Source organism: Prinia subflava, chromosome 15 (assembly GCF_021018805.1).
Source record: "Prinia subflava isolate CZ2003 ecotype Zambia chromosome 15, Cam_Psub_1.2, whole genome shotgun sequence".
Taxonomy (NCBI): Eukaryota; Metazoa; Chordata; class Aves; order Passeriformes; family Cisticolidae; genus Prinia; species Prinia subflava.
In genome coordinates this window covers 100783-125743 of record NC_086261.1, presented here as the reverse complement: position 1 = coordinate 125743, position 24961 = coordinate 100783, and the positions used below count along the sequence as shown (strand labels likewise).

At 43.0% G+C, this 24961-nt stretch overlaps 1 protein-coding gene across 2 annotated transcripts in view; it reads right to left on the bottom strand.

Moving 5' to 3' along the window:
* MAP1A (microtubule associated protein 1A) overlaps nt 1–17093 on the bottom strand; it is a 55845-nt gene extending 38752 nt beyond the window's left edge. The window contains exons 1-3 of one of the 2 annotated variants that reach the window (XM_063412287.1): nt 16871–16986; nt 12714–12822; nt 12422–12523 (exon numbers count right to left, since the gene is read on the bottom strand). In XM_063412287.1, coding sequence (XP_063268357.1) covers nt 12422–12523; nt 12714–12744 — 133 coding nt within the window. In that variant the 5' untranslated portion in view covers nt 12745–12822; nt 16871–16986. Of the gene's footprint in view, nt 1–12421; nt 12524–12713; nt 12823–16870 lie in introns of both variants that reach the window. The other variant, XM_063412286.1, reaches the window with a different exon arrangement.
* Nucleotides 17094–24961: the final 7868 nt, after the last annotated feature.

The following is a 24961-nucleotide window of genomic DNA, read 5'->3' as shown; positions in this document are numbered from 1 at the left end:
TGGATCAAACAGGACATCCATTTCAGGCACTATTCTCTCCTGGGTTTATGCTCTCCTGTATGGTAAGGTCAGCACTGCAGCACATGCTTTCCTGCAACAATCTACTCAGATGGAAGCAGAGAGGGAAAACAAATAGGGGGTGGGGGTGTGGTGAGGGGAGGAAGGGAAATCAATAATCACTTTGAATTATTCATCCCCATGAAATAGGAATAAAAATGCAAGCAAATGCCATCTTTAGAACAGTGATCTCAGGAGAATTTTCTTTATAGAAATCTGTCTACTGCAGTTTTTTCTACAGAATCATTAGTGCTCACTAAAATTTCAGAGGCAAAGAAGTAGGATTAGGTCAAACTCATTCAAACCATTCACTTACCTGAAGGCACATAACATTGTAAATATCATTGTCAATTTCCACAATAGCTACTGTCAAAGTGAAGGGTGACAAAATCCAGAATAGGCCTCAGTTTACAAAAATATGAATAAAACACTGAGATCGGGTCAGCTGAAAGAAATATATGTCCTTGTCCTATTGTGTTGTTCAGAGATATTTTTTCTTTTTTTTTTTTAACCAACTCAACCATCCTAAAAAGTTCTGCAGATGAGGATCAACATCACTGAAGCAAACTCCACTGTTTAAAATCAATTCAAAATGTAAAAAGGCCTGAGAAATCAAAACCACTAAGTTATTCCCAAGCTACTGCCTTAAGGACAGCCCAGACTCAATATTTCTTTTTTAAAAGACAACAAAGAAAAAACCATTCATACCTACCAAGACACAAAGTACTGAAGAAAACAAAATATGCTTGTTTTACGTTGTGCCCTGAAGAAAGGTCCAACTCTTTCCCAATAATCTCATCATTATTTTCCTTTTGTATCAAATTCAAGGGTTTGAATCTTCCCTCACAAGGTCCATTCAAACAGATATTGACCCCTTAAATATTCTAGTTGTCAGACAGCACAGCAGGACTGGCTCAGCTCAATCCACTCCCTTCTCTGTGCTTGAAGGATAAGAAAGATTGTTCCAGGATAAACCCGGTTATTCTTTGCCTCCAGATATACTTCAAGATTTCAAATTCCATGAACTGCCAGCAACGTTTAACCACAGCATCTGGTTTCAGAAGCAAGAGTAATAATTTAGTAAGGCAAGTTCTAACTTTAGAAATGCAACCAGTGAATTCACAAGTGCGGTGATTTTAACTCTAGGAATTTTGAGCAAAGAAACTCAAAATTGGAAAGTTAATTATCTGTGGAGATAAAATGCAGAAAACACAGGAAAAACCTTTCCAAACATTATTTTTTGTTGTGTTTTGTGTAAGGACTAATTCTGAGTAGAAAATAACTATATTGGTTTATTTCTAGTTGAAATATCAAATCAGTCTGATTTGATAACCAATATCAAAAGTCTGATTTTTGAAGACTTACTCTCAAATAAGTATACCTGCATCAGGAATTCCCCCATTAGTATGTTACTGACAGCTTTGCTAGCAGCTCCCACACACAGCAGACCTAAGTGATGATGGGAGTGTGAGAGTCGGTCCGAAGACCCGAAGTCAGTCCAAAGAGCAGGTGGATCACAGCAGTGACCTGTACTGGCTCGGCTTTCCACCAGAGCAGTGTCCCACCACCCCTGCAGCAGAGAAGCCCCACAAGGAACACCTATGGCAGAGAGCTCATTCTGCACTATTTACCATCATGACACAGGAATTCTTGACTGTGTTATTTTCCCTTAATGAACACATGTAGTGTCCTACTGGGGTCAGACCTCACAGGAGTTTGCAGCTTCCTCATGAAGGGCAGCACTGATCTCTGCTCTCTGTGACAGGACCTGAGGGATACTCTGGAGCTGTGTCAGGGGAGATTTAGGCTGGGTACTAGGAAAAGGTTTTCTGTCAGAAGGTGATGAAGCAGTGGAACAGGCTCCCCAGGGCAGTGGTCACAGTCCCAACGCCACCAGAGCTCAAGGAGCATTTATACAATAATCTCATGCACATGGTGGGATTTTTGTGCAGGGCCAGGGGTTGGACTTGATGATCTTTGTAGATCCATTCCAACACAGGATATTCTATATTTCTATGATAATTACCTACGGTTTGTAACAGACCAGTCATGTGTTCAAACAAGAAACCACTTTACCTAAAAAAGTCTACATAACACAAAAATCCTAGCACTTCCCTCCAAAACCCCACAAGCAACAGCTAAAACATGTATTTGGTTTTAAAAAAAAATTAGGAACTATCTTCAGGCAGTGACTTCTTTGCAGTGTTCTTAGTATTCCAAAGCTCAAGCTCAGGAACTGACCCATTTGTTCCTCTACTGCTTCATACAGACCAGCAGGATAAAGCAAAAAGTAAAAGGAAATTACAGGTGGATTAGAGATCTGGTGTGGATCCTCTGCAGTAACACATGTCCTGACAAGAAATCAGGAAAAGCTGATTGCCTGTCTACACAATCCCCCAAAGTTTCCAAAATAAACTGGCAAAGCATTGCACTACACAAAACAGAATGAAAACAAGTTGGTACTTCAAAAGAAGATTCCTCTAGATCCGAGCCATTAATGATCCCCATTAACTCCACTTCAGAATTCCTGATTTTTTAGCACAAAGTCTACAATGATTTCTTAATATCAATCAGAAAGCATGTCATCTCAGATTACCCAAGAAAGAAGAAACATCAGATCAGGAGGGGAAAATGATGCCTCAAGTCTGCAACCTAAGTTCTTACAGAGGGAAGAAAGAGGTGTATGTTCCAGCAACACCATAGTTAACAGAGCAAGGCAAAATCCTGTAACTGAGCCAGTCAGACTGAGGGACATCTGTTTTCTAAGAAGGTAGGAATTATGGCATTAAAATTACAATAGCTCATGACAACAATTTATCTTGGCGCAAAATAGGATTAACATGTTCCATCCACACTGTTTTTCTACTTTTCAGAATCTGGACCTAGTGGAAGAATTTATTTCCTAAAATAGCAGCTCAGATTCTGGATGAGATCACTCCAGGAGTTGTTTGGACCCATTGCCTGCAGAAGCAGAGCAGCAGCTTTGTCCTCCTTGGCCGAGGGCCTGCCACAATCACCAGGGTATACAAGCACCTGATTGCATGTACTGTTTCTCTGGCATCTGGCACACCAATGCCACTCATAATTCTGCACTGGAATAGTGAGATAGGGCACATTTGCCGGCTGTGAGTGACTTTCCACCCCACGAAGCCACCATGGGAAGTGCAGCAGAACCTGATGGCCAAGTCATGAGGTTACATACAGTAAAGGCTCAGCCCTGGTCCTCAGCCTACAAAGGACACCAGCATGGAGCACCCACAACCACTCACCTGAGTGCAACCCTTGGCTAAATACGAAATAAGAGCAGCTGGTCAGAGACTCACTCCTTGAGCCCATATCAATACCACCAATTCTCTAAAAGCAAAGGAAAGGGAGCTGCATTCACAACAGGCTATAGGGAAACAGACCAAGAAATCTGTCAGAAAATTATACACAGCTGCTGAAACTCACATGTTAAAGATTATTTTCCTACTTAATCCTGCTTCGCTCATCATATTTATCTTGGCAAGTCCAGTTGACTAGGAGTAGAAAAGCCTACTCTAAGCCACTGCTTCCAGGCACACTAGAGAAAAGTGGACAGAATCAGAGTGAAGCAATGATACACAACATATTTATAAGGCTTTCCTTCCAAAATGTGAATGCAACTGCCACCAGAATTCCAGCAACATTATAAAAAAACAAAACAAAACAAAAAAACCAAAAAGAAACCCCACACCAAAAAAAACAAAAACAAAAAACAAAAAACCCCAAACAAACAAACAAAAAAACCACAACTTGTATTAACTTGTACTAAATATCTCTAGTTCCAACAGCTTTGCTGAATATGGAACAACATGAAGTCTTCAAAAGCAGCATGTACTAGAACTTCTCTTATTTAGGAGGTCTCTACTCTGTTGCTGCAGCTGCCATGCTTACAATGCACATGGCCACCAAGAGAATGCTGCCTTTGTCAAACTAAAGAAATGTTCACACAAAAATATAAACACAAAAAATATAAAACCAAACTCACAAATACCAGCAACCATCATTCCCTCCCATCCCCAGTATTCTGTGTGCAACTGTGATAGACAACATGAAATAGTTACCAGAACAAAGTTTAAAAATTGTTCTGCATGATACAGATCATCCATAAACTGTTATCCAATAGCTGAGAGCTGCTAATATTATAAGATGGAGAAAATAGTGTCTTCAATAGCCTTTGCTGGTTTTCTGCTGCCATTCAGTGGAAGCACATCCTCTTCTTCCCCCCCCCATCCTCTCCTCCTGGTTTTTTTGGGTTTTTTTCCCCTTACCTGGTTCACTCAGTACTTTTGAAGAATTCTTATTTGAAAAAAAAGCCACCATAGATAGGGAGAGACCTGTGAGGGGAAAGGGCAGTCAATTTGGCCTGATAGACCACTGATCTGAACTAGTAAGATATTTCCTTTGATCTTACTTGTTTTTTTAAAAGCTTAACAGAATGTCCCCCCTCAGTACTCAGCAGAGGAGCTTAACAGAAGGAGAGCAGCTGAGAAAAATTGGTTCTTTTATAGGAATGATGCTTTCCATGAGTATCCTGTATGATTAATTGAAGCAACAGCAATTTCAAATGTACAACAAGTATGTACAAAAATGTGAGTTGCAGAGGGTCAGTTTAAAACTTACATGAATTTTAGGGCCCTTTCAGTCAGTAACAATGTTTCAGCAGAACAGCACAAAAATAAGAAACTGGTGTTTGCTAAGCCTATGCTGAGCTGAAGTTCAAAATAGCTCACTGGGGCTTTGGTTTTGTGTTTTCACGCCATAGCCTTTTGGGTGTCACAGTGAGACCTCAAAACATGTGCTAGAAACAAAAGAACAGTTTGAAATACAAAAGGCAGAGATGAAGACTGACAACTCCCTGGCCTGCCAAAGCAGCGTCAGCATACTGGCATCAGATACATGAAATGCAACCCATCTTCCCATCTACTCATGGGAAGCATTATTCCTATGAAAGAATCAATTTTCCACAGCTGCTTCGGTTCTGTTAAGCTCCTCTGCTGAATATTGAGGGGAAAATTCTGTCCAGCTTCTAAAAAGCAAAGAGAACGCCGAGGATGTGTAATGTCCAGAGAAGGTCCCTTAGCACAAAAGCAAAACCATGTAAGATCATATTAAAAAACCGCTGCTTTTACCAACTTTTGCAGATATCTTAATGCTATCTCATTTTAAAACTAAGCTCTGCAGGTCAAATACAGCCAGAAGCATTCAGTAAATATTTTTGTTCTGTAGTTGAAAGAAATTAAAATATATTTTTGAGACAATGAAATTGTAACGGTAACAGTGGTGGGAGATTGCAGCATTCAGACCAAGCCTATGGAAAAGAATTTCTTGTACAAGATCCAAGATTGACTAAGAAGCTCTCAGCTTCCAATATGAGCTCCACTACTCTAGCATTTAAGTCCTAGGAGACTGAAAATCCCATCAGCAGTAAAGATTCAAATAGAATACTAAAGTGATGTCAATCAGCATGGCTTTACAGAAAATATGACCTTCCTTCTTAATAAAAACCAAATAAGCTTGTCAAAATCTTAAGGGTCGTATTGATATAGTGCAATCATTATTTTATAAGTCACGTCATACAAGCCTACACCATGACTCGTGCTGCTCACTGTATTCATAGATGACCTGAAAAGGAGGAAATCAGACTGGTGGCAAAGCTTATGGATAGTACCAAGTATGGCTGCAGATGAACTGCCAGGGAAACTTTACAATGCTGAGTTTCCTTTGCCTCTTTATTTATCACTATAAATCACATATAAAATTACACTAACTGTTGCTAACCAGAGCTAACTATTACCACCGGGGTACCTTGAGGTTATGATAATCTCAGTTCCATTTGTGAGTCAGCTCACTGATCAGCAGCAGTCAGAAAGCAATAGCTATGTCATAAATCAGGAAAGAAGAAAAAATCTTGTGCCACCGTGTAAATGCATAGCTCTACCCCACTTTGAACACTACACACTTCTGCTTCCAGCATCCCAAAGAGGTAGATCTGGAAGGCATTAATAAAAAATATAAAATGAAAGTTCTGGATAGTTTTCCTATAAGAAACCATTAGGTAAGTCTGGCCTCAGAAATCCAGAGAAATCATGAGAAGGCAAATATGCCAGACCTATAACACAACCAGATTGGACGTAATTGTCCAGTATAGGAAGGTATATCAAAATGAGACCAGGCAGGAATATGAATTCAAACAAATAAGATGTGGTTGCAGGTTTCTTCCTGTGACAGGTGAATAACTGTTCTATTCCTTGCTTCCTCTACTTGCAGGGAAAAACTTTGTGGAGGTTGAAAAATGCTGTTACTAAATAGATAGAAAACATACCTCTCCATGAGCTGGAAAGAGATACGAGCCAGTACAAGGATAGTACAAGGAAAAAGTATTTCAGTGCACTCATTTTACACTCCTGCCCATGCATCCATTTTTTTGTTACTGTGCTGCGTGTACCTTTAGATTGAACCAGTACTACTACGCACCCTGACACACAGCAGCCTTAAAGAAGATGTATTCCTACAGAACACATGAGTAACTGACTAAAGTATCTACTAACTGGTAGATCCTGGTGGTTGATGCTTGCAAGTCCCACAGAGATATTCTTTATCCGTTTCTGAGAGAAAAATCTAAGGATGTTTGTGACAGGAATCAGCTGGAAAGGGCAATGCTTGGGATTATTGCAGCTACATTTACCAACAAGAAACACAGGCTGTGCCTACAGCCTGGGAAGCCGTTTTAGTAGCCTGCAACTCATGGGATCTTTGAGGTCATGCTTAGTGTGGTTACTATGAAAGTAAATACAGCCCTCAAACACACAAGGAAGAAGCACAAAAACTGACGAGTGCTTGCTTTTGTATTTCTCTGGTCAAAAGGATGTTGGCAGAAAAAACGATACAGGACAATTAATTGCTCAAGGACTAGAAATCACATCAAAAGTCCAAAGAATCATTGTTGCATCTGTGGGGAAAAAAAAAAGTGTTAGCCACTGACTTTTTTGCTATCTGGACATGCAAATTTAGGATATAGCAGTACTTTTATTAACAGCCGAGAGCTGAACAAAACTCAATGATCTTATGTTACAGAAATCTCTCTAGCAAGAGGCCACAGCTGTGGGGAACATACACTTTCAGTGTAAACTAATTTTCACAAGCAATTGGTCTTTTGCCTCCTGTCTAGAACAGATTTTGCTTGAACACACAAACTTATCATCTGTACTATCTAGAAACTATAATTTGAATAAACAAGGCAGCTTTTTTTATTGTCATGCACTTGAGACTCACCACTGAAGACCAACTAAGCAGTGCAGTAGGAAAAAGCATATGGCACAAGCTGATCCTCCAAGCCATTCCAAGTTCCACGAAGAAGCTGAATCACTTGCACAACTAAAAATATTGACCTATGGAATATTTGTTAAAGTAAAAGGAGGATCAAATCCAGACTCTGAGATTAAGATGTGCATGGTGGGCTTGTGCATTTCCCTTTTCTTCTTATTAGATTTGTAACTTAACTACCTGGTTTTCACCTGGACTAAAAGTTACTGTGCATTCGCTGTTGCAAAGCTAAATACATAAAAGCAGAGAACAGCCAAGGTTTGAAGTGGCCTCAAAAGATTATCTGGTTCAACTTCATGGGAAATGAAGTTAGCACCCTGTGCAATTACGTCTTGAAAACCTTCAGTGATGGGACTCTACCCTGTCCCTGGGAGGTTTTTCTCTGTGACTGATTTTTCTCACTGAAAAAAAAAAAAAAAAGAAAAAAAAAATAAATAAAAAAAAAAAATTCTTACCTTACTTCAATACTCTCCCAATGCAACTTGCACTCACTGCCCCTCCATCCTCTTTGTAGGTGCCTGTATGTTCCAGAAAGGCAGTAAACGCAAATTCTTCTCCTAGTCCAAGTTAAAAGCCTTCTAGGAGTGCTCATCCAAAAGATAGCTACCTTCAGGAACTGTAACACAACTTCGCCACATTCTCAGGGAGCTGTGGCAGATATATCTGTATCCTCAGCTGGCACAAAGTATAAAACAAAGGCATCAGTAGGATGTGAAGATTGAGTGTTAGGCTGAATATGAAAGGCTTCAGAGCCTGCAGGCCATCTGCTGACAAGGCAACTGTTACTGATGGTTTTCAGTGTAAAACATTATGTTTGCAAAGGAAATGCAACCTAACACTTGAAAGTGTTTAATATTTCTCATATTCCTTTTACAGAGGCAAGAAAAGTATATCATCACTGTTTTATTATTTCAAGAGTTTGTTCCATCAAATTCAACCTGCATGCTGTTTTTAATAGCTTGATTTTCAATTACGTCATTAGGTATTTTTAAAAAGTTTTTTGAAGGTCAACACAAAGTACAACTTGAGGGAAAAGACCTCTGGGATGGTTGTTGAGGTATTTAAAACCCCCTAGTCATACTGAAAGCAGCTGGTAATATTCATGGTGTTAACTGTCTTCAGAAAAAGTGGTTTTCTCTAAACATCAAAATCAACAGATATCAGAAAGCATACTTCTCTTGTGCTGAGAAAGAATTATTTTGAGCATTTCACCTCAAACCATGTCACTTTTTATTTGAAAGAGACATTCCCTCCTGGTTTTAAAGAACTCCTAACATCCAGTGCAAGGAGATACTGCCTATGGTCTTTAACTACTTTGGTAGCCAGTGGCAACGGAGAGTTGTGCAGAAGTGCACTGGGGCTGCCCTTAGCATACAGTAGGGCACACTTCTGTTCATTTTTTTCTCCTTCCTTCAGACAATTTACTAGCTTCCAGAATCTCCAAATATATCCACACTTGATCTCTTGCTATGCCTCCCATCCATAACCTGTGAACTATGCTGTGAGATTACCCCTACAGCAAGGGCCATGTTGTCTGTGGTACTCAGAGGACAGCCAGCAAGTCAGTGCAGGAAAAAAGAAACTCAAAACCGCAACAACAAATCCTCTTTCATAAGATGCATTCAGTCTCACTTTACTATTACACGTTCTGCCCTGAGCTTTTCTCTTCTTGATTGTTTGGCATTTGTGACTCATTTGTTCCTCATCATCTTTAACCAGACTAAAAGCTTGTCTGAGGGGTAACTGTGCCATCTCCATTCCCACAGAACACTGCAGTAACATTTTAATTTCAGCTGCAAACACTATGCATAAACATCCTACAAATACAGTTGGAAATAACTATTGTAACCAAGTGAGAAATTGCAAACAGGGAAGTCTTGGAATATTCTGGTAGATTGCTTTACTTACTCATATTGTATTACCAGTCTCCATCTTTTGTTTCTTGCCAGTGGTGTCAAACGTTTATTGGTTGCTACAAGTCTGTCAAGTGAGAAACCTTCTGCATTAAACAGAAGGTCAAAGAACTACTCTGGCTGTACAGTAACTGCTGTCCTCCAGCTGACTTCTCCCTAATCAGACTGCAAACATCAGCCTTAAAGGGAATTATATTCTCCAATTAATGCACCTCTGAAAAGAATAGTTTTATCCTTCAGATGTCCTACTCACCATACCAGTGTGGAAGTACATGTCCCCTGCACAAGCCAGACTGGGATCTTTCAAGTGGTATGGAATCTAAACAACATTGGCTGGAAGGGATTTCAGGAGAGCTCTAGTACAGCCTTCTGCTCAGAGAAGCTAGCAACAAGTTATGAATGCTAAGAGGAAAATCAGTTGCAGGCACTCTTCCCTTTTCCCACAGTAGGAACAAGAGGGTAAGTAAAGTATAGAGCCAAACAACAATTAAAAAGTTATAGTTTTATGTATGTTCATCTGGAGAATAGTGATGAACAACCTTCACAGGACTGTTATAGAATACACAGCAATGAATCTGCAGCAAGTTGCAGCAAAAGCTTAAAAAAAAATAAAGATTCTTTAACATCAAAGTAGTGAGTAAAAAATAGCTGCTCAAGCAGAAACTGCAAAGGTAAAAGAGCATTTAAAACTGCAGCTATATTCCAAAGGATATTATCTGATAGTACATGTGGAATGCAGCCAAGACTGTTCCCAGTTTACAGCTGGAGCTTCTTCTAGAGTGTATTGTCAGTTGTGACCTGAAATTTCTCTTGTAGCAGTCTTTGCCACTTCCTCCCCACATACCATGTCATAACCATTGCTTACTGCTGTCACTGAGAGAAACCTGTCTGCATGCAAGATCTAGCACCATCAAGTAAATCCTGGGATTATAGCATAACTCCTCAATTCAAGTTTTTCGGCATTCAAGATACACTATCTCCTGCACAATCTTCCTGTACAGACTGTCATTATTTTCCACAGTCCCATACAGCTGCTTAATAAATTTTAAATTGTAGCCATGATTCTCACACACACTCCTTTTGCCTCTGGCAGATCATCTTGCTGCATTTCAAGATCCATGCTTACTGAATAAACATGGGTCTGTACAGGAAATGTGCAAGTATCTAACTTGAGGCAAAGCTGCTCTCTAGACCCCCATAATTCCAAAGCCTTTCTCTGTCTGACTGTTCTGGCATTAAGTGCTGCCAGGGAGATTTTTTTAGAGAAATTTTGTGTGCCAGCTGTACACACTTGCCACAAACCAAGAAGCCCCTATAGAAATACCTCTGGTCAAAAGCCAAATCCATGTCTGCTAGATCCCCAGACCAGAATCTTTCACATCTCTCCTGCTAAGCACATCAGAAGCAGAAGCTGCTGAGAGGCAGCTATGCTTTTGCTTTCCCAAAAAGAATGTACTAGAGCAAAGAGACACTGTGCAGAGCTAGCTGGAATTTATAGTCCCACAGGAAACTCTGCAGGTGTGTAATGATGGCTCTAAAGAAGAGTGGCAGCATGACTAACACCAGGCTGCAAGCCTCCAGTTCAGGGCAAGTCTCTACACACAGTTAATATCACAACTTCTGTTTACCCATCCTTCTGTCAGTAACTTCCGCATACTAAAGCCTGGCCCCTAATTCTGCGGCCAACAGGTTGTCTTAAACAGACTTCATAGACTTAGATTCCCCAAATATTTTTGCTTGGCAGACTAAACCACTCATCTACATGTTTGCTGATCTCTTTGAAGAACTACAAGATATTTGAAAAGCAGAACTTTCCTTTGCAGAACCAATGATGATTCTTCCCAGTCAGACACTAATCCTGCCTTATATTGTAGTTGCTGCTGTTTTGCTCAATAGGCCTGACAGTTGGTTAACAGACTTGCAGTTGGTTAATAGACTCCCCAGATGCATCACAGAAACCTCTTCATACAGTGCCAACACATTCATCACCCTTTGCTCCTCAGGAACAAAGCTGAGGCACATTCATCACCCCTCACTCCTCAGGGGCTATTCTAGGGAAGTGAGTGAGATACATTTTGCTAACATTAATCCAGATACTTCAACTCTGACTTAAAAGAATTCTTGGGCAAACGTTATAGTCATGGTAACTTAGTACTGGTCTAGTTCTGTTTGTACTATAGGCCCTTTTACAGCTACATCAAATTGAGACAGATTTGCCGAATGTTTCAAGTTATATGTTTCATACACATTATTGTAATCCCGTAAGTGTATACGCATGCACACACCATCTTGCAAGGAGAGAGAATTTCCATCCCTATGTTAAAAAGTCACGGAGAAGGTGAGACTTCTCAGTCAGTGGCACATTTCAGAAGAGTCCGGGTACTTTCTTTCACAGCTGTCCATCAGGAGAACAGCTTCCCCAGCTGGAAAAATTCAGAAGCTTTGACAAGAGTGTAAAACATACAGTGAGCTATAAGATGGTCTTATATAAACTGGGTTTTGCAAATGTCATCTGTGCTTATTAAAGAAACTTATATATTACATAAAAGTATTATAAACACAGATCAAGCTTTTCATAAGCTAAGCAAGTCTAATTTCTAATGGTTAATGTCATTTTTATAATGCTCTTATTCTTTGTTCTCAGGAAAGGAAGCTTCAAAAAGAGGAATCAAAAAAGTTGTTTGGCTACTCTTACACACTACTTGCAACATCTTTTGTGCATGTGAAAACATATTCTAAAACCTAACAGGAAGAGATTGATAACAAATAGCTTACAAAGTAAACTATTTTGTCCCACCTGAATAAGATACAGAAGATAGACAGATAGATAGATAGATAGATTCTAATTCCTAAGTAGTTTAATAGGCTTTGAACCAGCACATATTTCTATTCAACTCTATTCTCAGTGTAATTTTAAGGTAAATTCTTTGCATCCAACATACTGTTAAGATTGTTTTTCTTTTGCATTCAGCTCTGCCAAATCCTGGGCAAACAAGTCGCTAGTTGAATCACAATCAGTTTTCTTCTTTGTTGTTGGTTTAGGGGTTTTTTTCCAGACCCAAAACAAGAGTTAAAAGTTAATGTATATAAACCAAAAAGCTAACCTTTGACTTCAGAAGAAAACTGAGCCAGATGTCGGGTTACAAAGAGCCGCAGTTGATGATTCAGATCACAGTACAGAGTATTAATGTTCCAGGAACGAATTCCTGTCAAAAAAAAAAAAAAAAAAAAAAAAAGGAAAAAAGTAAGCTTTTTTAATTGTCATTACATCTACTCCAGAAATAGACGTGGAGAAAGAGAAGTGAGCAGGACACACAAGGACCAGTGATGCTCTACTAGATGAGCAAACTCAGGATGGAGAAAGTCTTTAGAAGCAGAGGGCTGTAAGAACCTTACCTTCCATTAAACATTTCTTCCTGAAGGACATGCAGTGAGCACGTCTCCATTCAACTTGAACTTCATGCAAGGGAAATCAACAAGAGACGAGGCCAAATGAATTACACAACTGCTTAACCAAACAAATACATTATGTTAGTTTTACATCTGCACGCTCCAGCACTGGCCACTGGTAGACATGGGCTACTGTGTGGTTATGCTACTGAAAAGCTCAGACATCAGCTTCTTCGCTCTTATAGCCTATATAGCCTATGCTATGAGTCACTAAAGCCCCCACCCCTCCAACTCGCTCTGCCTAATCATTCCTTCAAAGACACTGATCCCACTGAGACCATTTGAGATTGTTCTTTAATCTTTATAATCCATGTCAGCTAACTGCCTTCGTATCACAGCAGGAAGGTGCTTCTGCTCCCAGAGCAAGTGGCACCAAGCCATACTGGGGAAGTCACCTTCAGACCTCAGTGTGAGCAGGCATACATTCTGGAGGACACCAAACACTACAGATCACAGATTTTCACAACCCAGCAGGGAGCAGCCTTTCCTAGATGGTGTGACTCTATACTGTGCGACAATGAACAAAAGCAGGATATCACTATGAATCCCTACTCCAGCATCTGGTGCTGATGCCTGCTGATGTTCAGATGTTGAAGGCTAATGTCATAGACTTCTAAAGTTAACTGAAACAAGAATTTCAGCTCCAGTATTTATTGATGGAGTCCTCACTGAGAGTTCTTTCACTATCTCTCTTGCATAGAATACAAAGTTTTATTGCCTCTATTATCTGCTTTCTTTCAAGGTAACCATGTTAATTTTCCATGGAGATATCCTTCCCATTTACTGCAGTTCTAGTTCTCCATGTTGTGCAACAGCTTTTGCTGGCCACTGGTGGGAGAGGATCCTCAAGGATACATACTCCAGCTTTCTACACAAGTAGAAAGACACAGTAATCATTGCATCACACAGGTCACTAGTCTCAAGGCCTGTAGAATCTACAGCAGCTAAAGAAACCTTTGTGCTTAGTTTCTTTTATTGGCGACAGCTGACACAGTGGAGAAACAAAGCTTATTTATGTGCTGACAGTCTGCACTTCTGGCTGCACAAAGACTCTCAGTAAATAATCTGAACTTCAGGGAAATAAAAAAATGAATGAATAAATGAATGAATAAATAAAGAAATAAGGGGAAAAAACCAAAACCCCACACCTGAAAACCAAACAAGCACCTTTCAATTTGGACATGGAGTACGAACAAACAAAACACATAACAAAAAGACATGGAGCAAGAAGATAGACAAAATGTTTTCCTATGCTACACTCCAAGAGAGCATAATTGTTAAACAAATGTCCAGTATAAAAGAATCTTAATGCAGTACATGAGCATTCTGACCTGGACAGGAACAAGGTGGCACTCTGCAGGGCAAATCTTGCTGACTAGCTGCTGTGTCATAGTCATTGTGTCCTACTGCAGCAATAAATGCTATTTGAAGTACTGCTACATCCTCCAGGGTGGAGAAAGAATAGATGCTCTGTCAGAGCAAGAAGGGGAAGAGTGGAATTATCTCACTTGTTCTCATATTTGCAACAATTTATTCAACATTGTCTTCCCTACAGGTAGTCTGAGTTTACTCATAATCTCTCCCAATTTGCCACAATTTCAGTTTATCACTCCACGGCACATGAGCCAGAACATTGTCCTTGCTGATTAGAATCCCCTGCCATGAGAGTGCAGACTATACCACAATAAGGATAAGTATTTAAGCTCTCTGCAAATGCAAAGCCTAGGTAAGGGACCATGTGACTCATCAGTTTTCCATCTCATTCTTTATGCCCTTGTGAATGTTTTATTTCCTGCTGAAGTAATTGGCTTAAAAGATTAGGTATTTGTCCCCAGTACCAGACCTAGCCTTCTAGATATTGTTTCAAAACTGGACAAAAGTAACACAGTAACAGAAAAATAAAACTAGCATTTATTAGACGGTATTTTCGGGAAAGTGTTGTTCAGATATCCCACAGATTCACAATGTCACAGCCTACAAAGCTCTACACCTGGAAATGAGCAGGTTCCTAACATGTCCTGTAGCTGCTATTGCATTCTCCTGAACCAAGGGATAGAAAGAAGTCTGGAAAAACATATTCTTTGTATCACTCAGGGCAAGAGATTTATTGACTGAAAAAAAATATTTGGTTGTTTTTTGTTTGGGCCTTTTTTTTGTTGTTGTTGGTGTTTTTGATTTTGTTCTTTGCTTGGTTTTGTGGGTTTTAGTTTCTTTTTTTGTTTGCTTTTTTGGGGTTTTGTTTTTCGGTTTTTTTTTTTTGGCAGACAGGGAGCCACAGCCAACAGCTAACACTTAAGTGGGAATCATCTTTTCCATATTTCTTGAACTCCCTGAATCAAGAGCGCAGCTGTCTACAACATCATAATATGCTGACTATTGACAGGTCTCAAGATTGCTGTCATTTTAACTATTCTCATCTTTCATATCTTTCAATTTGCAAACACTGCTCCATTTTAAGAAGAGGTCATTCTCCCATTTCGTAGTGGGTAAAACTCTAACTTGCTGGAGGTTCTGTTCCATGTAAGTGACAGAGGAAAGACTGAAATCCAGGTTTCCAGCCCTTTGAGTGATTCACTTCGACTGCCAGTAACTTACTAATACCACTGAAATTACTCCCTCTCATGCAAATGAAAGAAGTGTTTACATTTGGCAGAATTTCAGCAGGTTTCTAGTCAGAGAAGGCCAACTGTAGAACTTATTTCTACTGTGGTAGTTACAATTTATGTTGCAAACAGCCTGTTTTTCCTCTGCAGTGGGAATTCTCAGGTTACTGGCATATGACTGGAGAATCAGAGTGAAATCCTTTAGTTCACTGTCTGATCTGTCACCATTTCAAGGATTCAGAGAATGTATAAGGATGTAGGTTGTCACACCAGTTCAGTGAAGTGCCAAGTGAAGATGATCACCCTGCTGAGCAGGAAGCAGGAGTAGCCCCTTCAAAGAAGGTCTTTTACAGGCCAGATGGTCATAATCAGATCTACTACTCCTGACTAAAGCCATCCCTTGAAAGAGGGAATCAAACACTCCTCACGAACAAGCTGGTAAGTGGCCTGCCAACAGAGATAGCTGGAAAAGATATGGAAGTGAAGAAATTGGACAATATTTGACATTTTCACACCCACTCCTTTCTTAAATTGCACTGTCCATCTGTTCTTCAGTACTGCTGATGCTTGGGAAGAAAATAGTCACAGAATTACCTCTGAATAACACAGTTTGGCCAATGATTATGACTGTTATCCCTGGCATATTTCAAACCAATGTGTATTTGAAACCTCCTTCTTCCTTACTTCTAAACAATACTGCATATTATATGCAAAGACTAATTCATTGCCAAGGCCTCTAGGTGTTACTAAAATGTAACAGAGGAGAAAAATGTTACAGCAGGTCTATCCTGCATTATGTCATTCCTGAAGCAGTTCACTGTGTGACTTGTCCTCCCTCATTTTGGTCCATGCGGTTGCTCTATAGACAGGGAGAGGCCATACCACAACAGACCCCTGTTCACAGCCATCCCTAGGACCACACTGAAGAGTCCAGCAAGACAATTCCTCCATCAAGACAGAATTTTGCGGTATGATGGAAATAAGACGTAATCTACCAAACCACTAATAAAATAAAGACTGAGGAGAAAGAGAACCATGAAATACCTTTAAGCTTTAAGACGTTCGAATACTGCGTTAGCTACATGTCACTAATGCATATAAAGCAATGATCAGAGGAGAAAAACCAACAGATGCCGTCTGACGCCGCAGAGACCGGCTCCGCACTGCGCCGGGGATCTGAGCCCCGCCCGGCCTCGCCCTCCACCCGGGCCTTTACCGGGCCCCACGGCTTCAGCCTTGGCCTCCGCCCCACGGTCCCGACAGCGCCTCGATCCTTCCCGCAGCCACCGCCCGCGGGCCTCGTCCGCCGTCCCTCCGGGAGGAGTGGGATGAAGCCCTGCGGCGAGACGGAGGTGCCGCAGGGCGGGGAGGGCACCGGCAGCTCCGCCTCGTCCCAGGCGGAGGCACGGACGACGCGGCAGGCGCGCAGCCCCGCGGCTCTCGCGGGCAGGGATCGCGTCCGTCTCGCCCCGGACCTTCCGCCGCGACCGCGCTCCTCACCGCGCTCCAGCGCGCCGCGCAGCGCGCCCCGCTCCGGCTCCGTCCCGATCTCCCCGATCACGGCGAGCAGCGCGTGCCGCCGACCGCCCGGCGGCGCCGCCGTGTCCATGGCGACCGGCCCAGCCGCCGTCTCCATGACAACGCCGCGGCCGCTGCTGCAGCGCGCAGTCACTGGCGCGCGGCTCTTAAAGCGCCCTGAGTCCCCCCCTGATTGGCCGAGCCGGCACGTGGCCCTGCGCCACTGCAGCGAGGGGGCGCAGGGCCACGCCTCACCCCGCGCCCCGCCCCGCCCCGCCCCGCCCTTCCCGCGGCCTCCGCGCCCCTCAGGGCCCATGAGCCCGCCCAGAGTCCCGCCCCACCCTCAGGCTCTCCCGCCCCGCGCCGCCGCACGGCCCGGCCGGAGCCGGCGCAGTCTGGGCTGCGGGGCGCCTGCCGCTGTCTCGATCCGGACCTGCCGCACCCGGGCAGCCCTCCCGAGGGCAGGCCGTGCCGGCACGGCGGCTGGCCGTGAGCTCCCGCCGGCGCTAGGGCGCAGGGTCTGAGTTCCTTCCGTCACGATGGGCAGTGCGGTACAGCGACCAGCTCGGATGCTCAAAACCTTGAGCGGGACTCAGACCTTTGAACGAACAATTCAGGGGCGAAGTGGTGTTGGTTTAGTTTAGTTTAGAATTTAGTTACTTAAATACAGAAATCCACGGACATTTTTAAATGCTTCGTGTAGAGTTGTTGCAATATCCACAATAAAGCCATAGAAGACAGCAGTTCTAAAGATGTGAAGGCTTGGTATTGTCATTCGCCTTCCTTATCTCTCCTCCATTGCTTGGCAATGAGCAGGTCCCTTCCTGGTGGTTCTTCCTTCTGTTCAAAACCAAGTGTAATGGTCTCCAGGGATAAGTAATGGGATTTCCTGGATTCCAGACTCATGAGCTACAAGAACAATCTAAGCTTTCCTAGCTGCCAGTGCAAAGCTGATGTGAGCTTTGCTGGCAGGCCGTGGTGTATGCAGTTCTCACTGGCTGTGGTGACCAGAGAAGCCCTAACTCTGGGCATAAGTCCTTGTTGCTCACAGTTCTGGCCAGCCACAGCGCTCAAAAAGCAGTTCAATGCAGATGGCCTTAATTTGAGACAGAAGAGATCTGGATTAGATATTAGAAAAATCATTTCCGCTGTCAGAGTGGCCAGGCATTGGAACAGGTTACCCATGGAAGTGGTGGAGTCACCACCCCGGCAGTGTTCAAGAAGTGTCTAGGTGACGTGGTTTGCTGGTTTAGGGGTTACAGTGGTAGTGATGGGTGGATGGTTGGACTGGCTGATCTTGAAGGTCTCTTCCAACCTTGGTGATCCTATGATTCTATGTGCAAAAGTTGAGCAGTCCCAGAGTATGAGTTTTCTACAGGCTGAACAAGGGAGAGCCACCAAAAAGTAGTTTCAGGTAGAAAAATCCATGTCTTTTCTGACAGAAAAGGAAGGACCACCCTGTGCCGATGCAATTGGATGGAAAAGCAACCCAGCTATTATTAAATGACCCAAGTCAGCAATAATGTGCCACGTTTCCTAAAACAGTGCACAGGATTTCCACAAGTGAGCTATAGTTTAGAAACTTGGTGGGCAGATAAGTCAGCATCCTGCCCTCTTTCATTCTTTTGGACCCACCAAGACTGAAGCTGAAACCTCAGAGGGTTCAGAAAGTGGACGTTTTGGCAAGCGTATGTGAATCTATAGTGTCACAGAACTCTGACAAAAGATAGTCAGGAAAAAAAAAAAAAAAAAACCAGCCACAGAAAGGGAGAAAAATACAAAATAATTATCTCTGCAGACTACAGCTGATGTTACTATTTTATGGAGTTTTCTCAAATTAAGATCTTAAATCAAAAGGTAGCCTACCCTTCACAAATAAATTAGGAGATGATGCAATAGGTCTTTTTCACATAAAACTGTGGTGACACCACTGGCTATGAACTTTATGAAATAAAACTTGTAAACAGGGAGAACTGGTGTATCAAAAGGGTTTAATTCATTTCTGTATGTTGTAACCTGCATAGCAGCAATAATTTAGTTTTAGATGATTGCACTGAGAAGGTAAATAAGTGAATAAAGCAGTAAACCTGAAAATAAATGCCAGTGCACATTAAATTCTATCATGAAAAGCAGGATTGTAGCTTATCGAGGGAAAACATGACAACAATACATAAAGGTGAAAAATATTCAGATATTTTCAGACCAGCTGATAAAAGTACCTTCTGTTTTCAGGTGATTCAGTCTTAGTACTCACTACTTGTTTTTGACATGGTAGCTTTCCAGAGCTGCAGCTTTTCACTGCAGTGCAGAGATGCTCTTCCAGCTGGCTTTCTGCCAAGGAGAAATGAAACAGGAGACATGCAAACTGGAGTGTAAGCTTAAAAGAATATCCAAACACAGAGACTAGAAGCTCTGGTGAAGACTTTACAATTAAAGCACTAATTCTGGTGATGTGATCTATTTGCATTCTTCTACTGTATCATCAATCCATAGAATGATTCTTTCTAATGTGAATCAGAGATGTCTGTGGTCATGGGAGAATTGCAGTAGAAAAGGCTTGAGTCCTAACTGTGTGTGCACTGCATGAGACAGTGAAATGAGGGATTTCCAGCTTACTGAGTTCCTCCTTTTCCCTGTAAATTCACACTCAAGAACCATATAATAGACCCATATAGCAATGATGGTGTAAGCTTCTGCTTTCATGCACTGCAGCAGTAGCTGGCATCCCCATGAAAATCAAAAGCTGACTGGGCTGAATGCAGATATTAAGGTCCTGACAAAGACCACAGAAGGAGAGTGGCAAAAGCAGACTAAAGGATTACCTTATACTGAAGGACAACGAGTCACAGGTAAACAACCTTTATAAAAAGATATTTAGAAAGTAGGATCAAAGTAGTGTAAAAAAGGATTTTCATAATAGTGTGAAAAAGAACAATCTACACTATTTCAATTCCTCGGTCCTGTAGCCTGGAATGATTACTTCCTGTCCTTCCCAGCTAAAAATTTCCAAGTGAATAAAAGTACTTCAGGGAATCAGAGACCTGTGACAGTACCCAAGTGAGGATAATGCCTTTAATGGTGGTGAAATATGGTACCATTTTGGCTGTGACATTTCTAAGAAGCAGAGGAAAATAGGTGACTGCCTAAAGGGGCTATGTTCAGACCTTGATCTCTCCTGTGGCAACACAGCTATCCCTATGTGGAGCAGAAGAACCCAGCATCAACAATGCTTTTCTGTACAGATGGAGTGGATACTGACACTTCCAGAATGTATTGTAAGACAGAGAAGCAGAAAGCTAAGCCTTTCAGTTTGACCAAACCACATTTTTGCTTCTATTTAATCCCATGGGTAATTTATCAGAGTAGTACTCCTATTCCTCCCATTTTTGTCTTACAGAAGGTGTGGCAAGATACTGTCTCCTGTGCAATTTGGAACAAAGCTCTGATCAAGGCCGAGATATAAGGGCAAATGAAATTATGAGGTATATTCATTGTGTCAAGTGACAGAGAGCTTTGGAATTTAAAGACATGTATATCAGACTTTGAAAAGTACTAATCCATACTTTTATGGTAGTCCTTCTTTGAAGATGAGGTGATTTTTTATCAATTGAATATTAAATACAAACTGGTCAGAATCCATACCTCTTTTTCTCATCTTTCCACATAACTAAAATCAGTCAAAATAATATAGCTGAAATGATCAGGCAAAGTACAAGTGTAAAAAATCGAATATTGTTGAGATTTCTTTTGCAGACTAAACTGTGTAGGTTGCCAGCAGCCTTACTGAGCAGTGCAAAGAAATGATAATGCCACACTTTCCACCATAATTGTGCATGTCTTTTTCAATTTCTCCTGCTCAGTAAATGTCAAGCAGTGATTTCAACATTTCTCCAGAAAAAAGGTGCAGACAAACTACATGATCGTGGCTTGTAATGAAATATCTTAATTGCAGTATTTCTTGGTGCATTTTGTGTGATTGAATAGGTTGCTAGTGTTCAGAGAAAGTGATATGCAAGTAAGTAAAGCGAACGTCTGAGAAGTTAATGTGGTCTGGCAATCTCAGCCCTGTCCGGCATGATCGAGCATCTGACCTTTTTCGTTGTGGCATTCATACGGCGAACACTTTCGTGTGATCAGTCTTCGACAAATTAAGGACGGACATGCCTTCCGCTACCGCTAGGAGCCATTGCCTGAGGGAGCAGGAGCACGCCGGGGCGGTGCCGGTGCCGGGGCGGTTCTGGGGGGCGGTGCCGGGGCTGTGCCGGTGCGGTTCTGGGGGCTGTGCCGGGGCGGTGCGGGGGGCGGTGCCAGGGCGGTGCCGGTGCCGGGGCGGTTATGGGGGCGGTGCCGGGGCGGTGCGGGGGACGGTGCCGGGGCTGTGCCGGGGCGGTTCTGGGGGCTGTGCCGGGGCGGTGCGGGGGGCGGTGCCAGGGCGGTGCCGGTGCCGGGGCGGTTATGGGGGCGGTGCCGGGGCGGTGCGGGGGACGGTGCCGGGGCTGTGCCGGGGCGGTTCTGGGGGCTGTGCCGGGGCGGTGCCGGGGCGGTTCTGGGGGCGGTGCCGGGGCGGTGCCGGTGCCGGGGCGGTGCGGGGGGCGGTGCCGGGGCGGTTCTGGGGGCGGTGCCGGGGGCGGTGCGGGGGGCGGTGCCGGGGCGGTGCCGGGGCTGTTCTGGGGGCGGTGCGGGGGGCGGTGCCGGTGCTTGTCGGTGCCAGGGCTGTTCTGGGGGCGGTGCCGGTGCCGGGGCGGTTCTGGGGGCGGTGCCGGGGGCGGTGCCGGGGGCGGTGCGGGGGGCGGTGCCGGTGCCGGTGCGGTTCTGGGGGCGGTGCCGGGGGCGGTGCCGGTGCCGGGGCGGTGCCGGGGCGGTTCTGGGGGCGGTGCCGGGGGCGGTGCGGGGGGCGGTGCCGGTGCCGGGGCGGTGCCGGGGCTGTTCTGGGGGCGGTGCCGGGGCGGTTCTGGGGGCGGTGCGGGGGTGGTCCCGAGTCTCAGTCTTGGTCGTCGGCCAAAGCAACTAAAGGGAGTGGCCCCGGCCGGGCCGCCGGCGTATCCATCGCCCGCCTTCCCCTTCTCCGCGGAGTGCTGCAGGGAGAGCGGGGCAGCCTTGTGGCGAGGCCTGGGAGTGCTGGGGCGCCCCAGGCTCTGTCTGAGCGGCCCTGGCTGCGGCAGCTCGGAGGTCGTCGGGGCCGCGGCCGCTGCGCTTGGGGCGCCCCGACGGAGCGGGACGGGACGCTCAGAGGAACTCCGCGTCGTCACCAGCGGAGGGCGGTGGTCGCTTCAGCTCCTCCCGGGGACTTGGGTGTCGTAACGGTGGCTCGTGGTGACTCGCCCCTCGGCAGCATGCCGAGCCCCCGAGAGCGGTGAATGCCAGGCACTATTTGTTCCCAAAGTCATGGCGCAAGGAATAGTGCATACAGACATTTGCTGTGTAGTTTTTAGATGCGTCTGCATCACAATAATTGTAATACACAGCACAAAACGTAAACCTAGCTTTCCAAAGATAAGTAGCATCCTTACTATTTTAGTAAACTTATCTATCTTGTTGGGTAGCTTTGTTTGTTGTAACTAATTCCCATTTGAAATCAGGATTTGGAATGTAGTCCTTTTTCTAGGAATACTGTCCATTTTTGAAGATGGGGTATGGGGCTGCACTGAGACATGGAGAGCCCGATTCAGGGTGCAAGAAATGAGAATAAGAAATAGCAGTCCTGCTTCTTGGTTCCCATAGTTAGTAGTCTGCATTAGAAAGGAGTGTTTGGATAAAAATAAACTATAGCATCAGCTCGCTATTGCAAATTCTGTAAAATACAAGAAATTTGGAAAAATCAGACAGTCACCATACCTTCATTTATTGAAAGTCTGGTGTTGGACATGTTTTGTTTGAAGCACAAGGAAAAAAAAGATTCATTTTGCTTTTTTGTTCTTTCTTAGACAAAGGTAGCCATGCCCTGTTTGCAGTTTATAATTAGACCCAGAAAAAAGACAATCTGCTAGCTGAGGAGAAATACTTAAATGAAGACACGTATATTATAAAGAAAACAGGGTGTTTCTTTTCATAGCATAATAAAGCTGGAAATGGTGAGATTACAAAGTTAACACACAAAAAAGGGCAGTCAGCTTTAAAACACACACAGATTTGGCATTTACAGATTTGACCACCTGGAGTGAGCTTTCAATTTTGTCCTATTCTGGTTCATGCAAAACTACTGAATTGCAAAAAAACAAGGCTGGATGGAGATTCTGGAGATAATCTAGTCCAAATTCCTATTTCAGACCAAGATCAACTATAACCATTTCTTACTACTTAAAAAAAACCAAAACCCTTAAATGTTAGAAATGGCATAATTTTAAGAACTTCTTTAGACTTACTTTTCAAATATTTTTGCTTATTTCTGTTTAGTCTTTAATTTACATCTACCTGCAGTTCATGAAAACAAATTCAATTCTGCTAAACTGTTAATATTATTAAGAAACAAATTATTTGCCATCAACTTTTTTTCTATCTGGAGAATATTATGATAGCCAAATCCTTTGCCATGTTCTTATTAGATGCAGGGCTTAGCTTAGGCTGTGCCAGTGTAGAGTACAAGAATTACTTCATGCATCTAAGGTGTACATACTACACACAAGTATAATGCTTAGTGTTTGCTCCTTTTTCTGTGGCAGCAGAATGAGACTGACTCAGTTTGTGGGGCACTGTGGTCCCGACTGCTTTATTTTGCAGAAATACCATACAGCCCAGCAGCCCTCTCTTGAATTTGTGCAGTTATTCAGTGATTATTTAATTTAATATTGTTCTTACCTGCATTGTACTTTGTCCATTTTCAGACCATTTATAAAACCCTTTCTTCTATTAGTTCTAGTCCCTCTCAATTTCAGATTGCTTGTGGATTAATAAGTGTACTTATTTTGTGACCAAAGTGATTAAAGAAAACAGTTGACTAGGAACAGCACACTGAAGTTTGAACAGTCACTCAAATGTACTTGTTTTGAATTTATTAGTTTCTGAGGATTAATACAAGTTTTGTACTTACCATATTGGAACTTCATCACCGCTATGCTTCCCTAGTTTGCTTACGAGAATAAGCTACTACAGTAAAAATGTTATTCTGCCACTTATGTCCTATTGCTCTGACATAAGGTATCAGATTGGTGTTATGCATCTTGTCTTTAGAGATCTATGTCAGCTGTTAATTCCTCTCTTTGTCTTCTGGATAAAAACATAATTTGTCTGAGGATTTGTTATCAAATTTTTCAAGAATTTGAAAGGAATTTTGAGAAAATTACTGGCACGTTTGCCATTTCTAGTCTTCATTATCCGTTGAAGGTAACTGTTAATGCTTTTAAGAAAACAGTTGAATAATACAGCTTAATATACATGCCAAAGGAGCATCTTCTGGGATTTGAACAACCAGCCACTAAAGCATTCCTCATGATTAGCAATTGCAAATATTTGTAGCCTGTTTAATGTTCTTAACACGCATATGAAAACTCGGATTTCACATTACACACAGAATTTGCAGCATATTCGTATTTGCGGGTGTGTACAACCTTTTATCGACAATGTTGCATAGTAAGAGTTTCTTCCAGGCCAGGTACCATTTTTTCACATTCTGTGGTTTTGGTTCTACAAAAGATTTTTAAATAAAATATACAGAATTCTCATCTATAAAATACAGAGAGGCGCAGAAATAAAAAAGAGAACTTGCAAAAGTAGATTTAAATTAGGCTATTCAAACACTATTTTTTAAGCAAGAAGGTGAATGCTGGAAAGACAACAATACTGTCACAATTAAGCGCAAGGCTTCTTCGATAATCGTTTAGTTATATAAACACAGGGAAATTAATCGGATGTCACTCTCCTGTGATATCCAAGACAGGACGTACCCGATGGTGGCTGTTCGGGGTACGCGGTGCTCGGTCCGTGCCGGAGCCCGAGCACGAGGCTGTTTTGGACCTCTGATGAAAAGGGGATCGGGAGGGCACCGCCCGGACACTTCCCGGCCCGAACTCTGCGCCCGGTGCGGACCTCCGCCGCCCCCTGGCCCGCCATGTGTGCTAGGTCGCTGCATTCGCTCTC